At 45.9% G+C, this 7,530-nt stretch overlaps 1 protein-coding gene across 1 annotated transcript in view; it reads right to left on the bottom strand.

Annotated features, from left to right (window-relative positions):
• Positions 1-2,570: 2,570 nt before the first annotated feature.
• igsf9bb (immunoglobulin superfamily, member 9Bb) overlaps positions 2,571-7,530 on the bottom strand; it is a gene marked incomplete at both ends in the record, with an annotated part of 125,294 nt that continues 120,334 nt past the window's right edge. The window contains 2 exons of the mRNA XM_084441786.1: positions 2,571-2,788; positions 6,879-7,006. Coding sequence (XP_084297912.1) covers positions 2,571-2,788; positions 6,879-7,006 — 346 coding nt within the window. The remainder of the gene's footprint in view (positions 2,789-6,878; positions 7,007-7,530) is intronic.

The raw sequence follows: 7,530 nt of genomic DNA, 5'->3' as shown, positions 1-7,530 counted from the left end.
CGATAGCCAAGATTTTACTCCAGTGCAAACCACCCTTCTCCCAGGAGCAGACCACCCTGAATGAAGAGAGGCTAGGGCAGTAGCATGTGTTGTGTTGTGTTGTGTTGTGTTGTGTAGTGTACAGTAGTGTGATGTGGTGTAGTGTAGTGTAGTGTAGTGCAGTGTGGTGTAGTGTAGTGTAGTGTAGTATGGTGTAGTGTAGTGTGGTGTAGTGTAGTGTAGTGTAGTGTAGTGTAGTGTAGTGTAGTGTAGTGTAGTATGGTGTAGTGTAGTGTGGTGTAGTGTAGTGTGGTGTAGTGTAGTGTAGTGTAGTGTGGTGTGGTGTGGTGTAGTGTAGTGTAGTGTAGTGTAGTGTAGTGTGGTGTAGTGTAGTGTGGTGTAGTGTAGTGTAGTGTAGTGTAGTGTAGTGTAGTGTAGTATGGTGTAGTGTAGTGTAGTGTAGTGTGGTGTAGTGTAGTGTGGTGTAGTGTAGTGTAGTGTAGTGTAGTGTAGTGTAGTGTAGTGTGGTGTAGTGTAGTGTGGTGTAGTGTGGTGTAGTGTAGTGTAGTGTAGTGTGGTGTGGTGTGGTGTAGTGTAGTGTAGTGTAGTGTAGTGTAGTGTAGTGTGGTGTAGTGTAGTGTGGTGTAGTGTAGTGTAGTGTAGTGTAGTGTAGTGTAGTGTAGTATGGTGTAGTGTAGTGTAGTGTAGTGTGGTGTAGTGTAGTGTGGTGTAGTGTAGTGTAGTGTAGTGTAGTGTAGTGTAGTGTGGTGTAGTGTAGTGTAGTGTGGTGTAGTGTGGTGTAGTGTAGTGTAGTGTAGTGTAGTGTGGTGTAGTGTAGTGTAGTGTAGTGTAGTGTGGTGTAGTGTAGTGTGGTGTAGTGTAGTGTAGTGTAGTGTAGTGTAGTGTAGTGTGGTGTAGTGTAGTGTAGTGTGGTGTAGTGTAGTGTAGTGTAGTGTGGTGTAGTGTAGTGTAGTGTAGTGTGGTGTAGTGTATTGTAGTGTAGTGTAGTGTAGTGTGGTGTAGTGTAGTGTAGTGTAGTGTAGTGTAGTGTGGTGTAGTGTAGTGTGGTGTAGTGTAGTGTAGTGTGGTGTAGTGTAGTGTAGTGTAGTGTAGTGTAGTGTAGTGTAGTGTGGTCAGTTGGTCAGGCTAGCACCTGCTATTCAGTAACATTAGAGTTCAGGGGCAGCTGGCCCATTGGATCGTACTTGTGAATGGACAAAACAATATATTTTTAAGAATAATAGTAAAAGTAATAAGTAAGTAAAAGTAAATAAAAGTATTTTTGTTCACCAAAATCTATAATTCATAAAACATGTTAAAATTAAAATAATTGCAAAGTGTTGCAATCCGCTCTCTTCAAAAATATGCTGCTTAAAATCTATAGTACCTCTAACTTCCCCAGTTATCCTATCAGCAGTTGTGGATTCTTGGATGGTCTCATAATACCCTGTACAGTAGCATCACTATAGCCTACCAATTCTATCCAATTAACAGTACTTGGAGCTACTCAGGGATTTATTGGCCACTGCTGTTAAAGTTTAATAATTTCCCTTTGTGCTTTGTTTTTGACAGACTTCCCCTTTAAAGGACCGTACCATATGGTGTTAAGGGTACAAAGGGATTAAACAATCCTATACTCAATATTTCAAGATTAGATTATGCATATCCAAAATGGCCATAGCATGAATTGTAATGGTGTTTTAAATAAACATGAAAGTTTCAATAACCAGAGTAAAAGATTTCAGCTCTATGAATAATTGGTTTTCTTATTGTTTTTAAATAAAAAAAATAGCCATTGCAGTGTACTGGATGTGGCCAATTGTATTTTCTGTTACATTCGTGGTTGACTTGACTTTTAAATAGCATCAATTTGAAAGGAAATCACACTGGATTAGCCTATAAATGGACCAATATAAAAACAAAAACCAATTAAATTGTGCTCAGCTAGCCGAGTCCTACTGTGCGGCTCTGTGCTCAGAGAGGAGATGGAGAGGGGGTGTGAGGACCCTGTGTTTATGTCGGGGAGAGACTGCAGGCAGAGGGAAGTAGGAGCGGCCAGCGAGCACCATGGACAGCGAGCACCATGGACGCACCATAGGAGGCTGTAAACTGAGGCTTAGCCTCTTTGCGGGGTTGATTGACACAGGGTCTTCAACACAGTCGTGTTGCTCTTGGAGGGGAGGTATGTATTATGCTCTGCTTCTTTTGCACCTATGTTTTTTATCATCTCTGTGAAGCACTTTGTGACCATGTCTGAGAAAAGCGCTTTATAAATAAATGTTACTCACTTATAAACGTAACTTCTAGACGGCTTGACGATAGAGCTCAGTACAGCTTCTCCCTTGGGAATTGTTTTGCACTGGAGGAAAACTTTGGAGCCCTCAGATAACCACTATATTTTACCAACATGTCTGTCTTTTTTTTCTTTCTTTTTATATATTTTTTTTAGCTAAATGGAACATGTCATTCATTTTTCCCGTTTCTAAAAACGTTTTTTTGTTGTTGTTGTTTTTTTTTACATTGGGTTTAGAAGTGAGAGGTAAGTGGCATGTGGCATTTGGGGGGAGGAGTGTGACCTTGTCCCCGGGGACTCAGAGGAGCGTGGCGTGGTCTGGGTCCATGTTGTCCATGCTGGCCAAAATGGCCTTCTGGTCCTCCCTGGCTGGGCGGCGGTACAGCAGGGCGGAGAAGCGGGCGTACGGGTCCTGTCTGACAGGCCGTTTCTTCTTCTTGCAGAGGTAGAGAGCTTCTTCGGGCTGGAGTACCTGAGAGGTGTAGGCCTGCTGGGTCTGAGAGGGGGAGGGGTCACCTGGGAGGCGGGGTAGCAACAGGCAGGTCAGAGGTTAGATACTGCTAGGGCTGGAGAAAGAGGGAGAGGGAACAGTGTTCAGTAAGGGCACTGGGGAGGGGAGTGGAGGGGAAGAGTGTTCAGTAAGGGCACTGGGGAGGTGAAGAGTGGAGGTGAAGAGTGTTCAGTAAGGGCACTGGGGAGGTGAAGAGTGGAGAGGAAGAGTGTTCAGTAAGGGCACTGGGGAGGTGAAGAGTGGAGAGGAAGAGTGTTCAGTAAGGGCACTGGAGTGGAGAGGAAGAGTGTTCAGTAAGGGCACTGGGGAGGTGAAGAGTGGAGAGGAAGAGTGTTCAGTAAGGGCACTGGGGAGGTGAAGAGTGGAGGGGAAGAGTGTTCAGTAAGGGCACTGGGGAGGTGAAGAGTGGAGGGGAAGAGTGTTCAGTAAGGGCACTGGGGAGGTGAAGAGTGGAGGGTAGGAGTGTTCAGTAAGGGCACTGGGGAGGTGAAGAGTGGAGAGGAAGAGTGTTCAGTAAGGGCACTGAGGAGGTGAAGAGTGGAGAGGAAGAGTGTTCAGTAAGGGCACTGGGGAGGTGAAGAGTGGAGAGGAAGAGTGTTCAGTAAGGGCACTGGGGAGGTGAAGAGTGGAGAGGAAGAGTGTTCAGTAAGGGCACTGGGGAGGTGAAGAGTGGAGAGGAAGAGTGTTCAGTAAGGGCACTGGGGAGGTGAAGAGTGGAGAGGAGGAGTGTTCAGTAAGGGCACTGAGGAGGTGAAGAGTGGAGAGGAAGAGTGTTCAGTAAGGGCACTGGGGAGGTGAAGAGTGGAGAGGAAGAGTGTTCAGTAAGGGCACTGAGGAGGTGAAGAGTGGAGAGGAAGAGTGTTCAGTAAGGGCACTGGGGAGGTGAAGAGTGGAGAGGAAGAGTGTTCAGTAAGGGCACTGGGGAGGTGAAGAGTGGAGAGGAAGAGTGTTCAGTAAGGGCACTGGGGAGGTGAAGAGTGGAGAGGGAGAGTGTTCAGTAGGGGGCACTGGGGAGGTGAAGAGTGGAGAGGAAGAGTGTTCAGTAAGGGCACTGGGGAGGTGAAGAGTGGAGAGGAGGAGTGTTCAGTAAGGGCACTGAGGAGGTGAAGAGTGGAGAGGAGGAGTGTTCAGTAAGGGCACTGGGGAGGTGAAGAGTGGAGGGGAAGAGTGTTCAGTAAGGGCACTGGGGAGGTGAAGAGTGGAGAGGAAGAGTGTTCAGTAAGGGCACTGGGGAGGTGAAGAGTGGAGAGGAAGAGTGTTCAGTAAGGGCACTGGGGAGGTGAAGAGTGGAGAGGAAGAGTGTTCAGTAAGGGCACTGGGGAGGTGAAGAGTGGAGAGGGAGAGTGTTCAGTAAGGGCCCTGGGGAGGTGAAGAGTGGAGAGGAAGAGTGTTCAGTAAGGGCCCTGGGGAGGTGAAGAGTGGAGAGGGAGAGTGTTCAGTAAGGGCACTGAGGAGGTGAAGAGTGGAGAGGAAGAGTGTTCAGTAAGGGCACTGGGGAGGTGAAGAGTGGAGTGGGAGAGTGTTCAGTAAGGGCACTGGGGAGGTGAAGAGTGGAGGGGAAGAGTGTTCAGTAAGGGCACTGGGGAGGTGAAGAGTGGAGAGGAAGAGTGTTCAGTAAGGGCACTGGGGAGGTGAAGAGTGGAGAGGAAGAGTGTTCAGTAAGGGCACTGGGGAGGTGAAGAGTGGAGAGGAAGAGTGTTCAGTAAGGGCACTGGGGAGGTGAAGAGTGGAGAGGGAGAGTGTTCAGTAAGGGCACTGGGGAGTGGAGTGGAGAGGAAGAGTGTTCAGTAAGGGCACTGGGGAGGTGAAGAGTGGAGAGGAAGAGTGTTCAGTAAGGGCACTGGGGAGGTGAAGAGTGGAGGGGGAGAGTGTTCAGTAAGGGCACTGGGGAGGTGAAGAGTGGAGAGGAAGAGTGTTCAGTAAGGGCACTGGGGAGGTGAAGAGTGGAGGGGAAGAGTGTTCAGTAAGGGCACTGAGGAGGTGAAGAGTGGAGAGGAAGAGTGTTCAGTAAGGGCACTGGGGAGGTGAAGAGTGGAGAGGAAGAGTGTTCAGTAAGGGCACTGGGGAGGTGAAGAGTGGAGAGGAAGAGTGTTCAGTAAGGGCACTGGGGAGGTGAAGAGTGGAGGGGAAGAGTGTTCAGTAAGGGCACTGGGGAGGTGAAGAGTGGAGAGGAAGAGTGTTCAGTAAGGGCACTGGGGAGGTGAAGAGTGGAGAGGAAGAGTGGAGGTGAAGAGTGGAGAGGAAGAATGTTCAGTAAGGGCACTGGGGAGGTGAAGAGTGGAGAGGGAGAGTGTTCAGTAAGGGCACTGGGGAGGTGAAGAGTGGAGAGGAAGAGTGTTCAGTAAGGGCACTGGGCTGCGAATGTCCTGGTGTTCCTGAGTGTTGTGTATGTGTGCATGTATGTACTGTACAGTACAATATGTATGTATGTATGTATGTATGTATGTATGTATGTATGTATTCTATATTTTATGCATACTGTATGTATATATTTCTTGCACTCTATTATGTAGGCCTATATTCTTTACTCTAATCTACGCTGTGCATTCTCGCTGCTGAAACGCCCAAGATAAACACCGTTTATCTCATCTGATCCTAGGTCTGTAGAAATGGGGAGAGGAGGAGTGTAAGTCTTAGATCAGGAGAAACGGGGAGAGGAGGAGTTTAAGGGCACGGGGTGCTTTTGAAAAGACAGGTGACAGGAAGGAGAGAGGGTGCCGAGCAAAGAGAGAAAAGCCGTGTTAAAGAAAACAGTCATACTTTTCTGCTGGTTAGTTGTTTTTATGCCGTTTTTTTTGTTGTGCACCCTCAAGCTGAGGCAGATTAGGTTTGTTTTGGTCATAAATAACTTTCTTTTCTGTTATACATATATGCTGTCCCCATTGTAAAGCACTCTTTTCTGCATCACTTTTTGATTTGTACAGATAGTTAATAAACCATGTGGCGTCCCACAAGGCTCAGTACTTGGTCCATTATTTGTCTGAGTACGTTCAAAATGATAACTTTTGGAAAAGATGTTCCCTCAGTTGGGTAGTGAACTAACCTCAGCAAATCCTTCTCACGTGCACGGTAAATGCACAAATATAAATTTCTACCAGAAGATATGCAAGGCTGAAACTAAAGACACAATTGTTCACCATTAATCAGAAATAATTGCATGTACTGTATGTAGATCAACCACTGAGCACATTAAAATTCAATGACCACCTCTTCCATAATCATCCTGGTAATTCAAATAATTAATACAATGGTATCACACAACTAGATGATCTGTCATGATCACGTAACCCACGTCTCTTCATCCTTTTGTATTTGGTTTCATGCAGATTTGATTAATTAGATTCTGTCACTGAGCGTTGTAAGAACCCACATGAAGAGCACGGCCAGTTAATTTAACAGAAGGGGCAACATGATTATGGAAAACTGATTACGCTGTACTTCACCATACATATTGGCATGCCGGTGGGTAGAGAACATTACATATTAATCTCATTGAGGCCTGCAAAAGAGGAAGTCCTTGTTAACCTGTAATGCATATCAATGAGAAGACATGTGGAGGACATTCTAAAGCTGTGCCTTTTACAAACAACTGTAATGATGTTCAGATATACATGATATCCCCCAGAGTGGGCAGATCTACTATGTAAGCCTTTGTGACCGTCACTGGAGGTTTGGTCCTGATATCTGCAGTCCTCAAAATAAGCTAGAGGGCAAAATATGTTTTTGTTTGTTTCCTTTTTTTTCATATTACGAAAATTGAAGTCGCGAAGAACGCAATTGATATAACAAACAACAGTTTTAGGATCACTAAATAGTCATATTCTGTCGTCAAAATCCATGTCCTGTGAGAAGTATCAACAGCTCTGAATCTTTGAAGCCCTTTTTCTCTGCTTAGTGATTTCAGGTGTACCAACATTCACAGAAGCATATCTTCTTCAAATATTTACAGATTTCAATGCATGGCACATCATTTGAAAGCTTTCAATTTACACTTTTATAATCTGTAAAAACCTGAAAAATGACCTTGGTAGACGTGAAGACCAAACCTCCAGTGGCGCTCTGAGCTGCAGTGTGGTAAAACAGCTGGACACTCACCTGTTTTCCTTTTGGACTTTGAGTTGTTGTTGTTGACAATCATTTTCTTGGCCTTTTTAATACGTTGGTATCTCAGTGCTTCAATCCTCTCAGACCCGACAGGGGCACCCGGCACACCTTGACGTTTTCTGAGCAAAAAGAAGAGGGAGAGACCAGTAACCCCAGGGAAGGTCTACCCAGTGGCCCTCGCTACATGGTAGCGGCCACCAACCCCAAGGCCTGAACCTCAGTCACAGCTGCCAGAGGCAAGCTAGAGGTGCTTCACATCACCGAGGGAGCAATGTGAGACTCAGGGATTTCAACTGTACCAAGTTTTCTCAAAGGATATAGAGGGATGAAATGAATTCTACTCCAGTTGTTACGTGTCTATGAATTTGCAGTGCTCCGTTCACTTTTTGTGATCTAACACATGTAAAATTAAGTGTAGCAGGGGTAGAGAGCAGAGCGTTTACTTCATACATGGCATACAGGATAAGGGAAAAGACCTAACAGACATGGTTTGCACCAGTTGTGTTCAGAGGAGAATAGGAAGATTGGTTGACAAAAAAGGTACACATAATTTAGATCTCAAATATGCAGGGATTACGAATTAACTCTTCCTAAAGGGTGAGTCTTGACTTTTCAATCCTTTCTGCTCCTCTGAAAATCGCAC

Source organism: Borostomias antarcticus (genome assembly GCF_949987555.1).
Source record: "Borostomias antarcticus genome assembly, chromosome: 1".
NCBI lineage: Eukaryota > Metazoa > Chordata > Actinopteri > Stomiiformes > Stomiidae > Borostomias > Borostomias antarcticus.
This window is presented reverse-complemented; position numbering and strand designations above follow the sequence as displayed.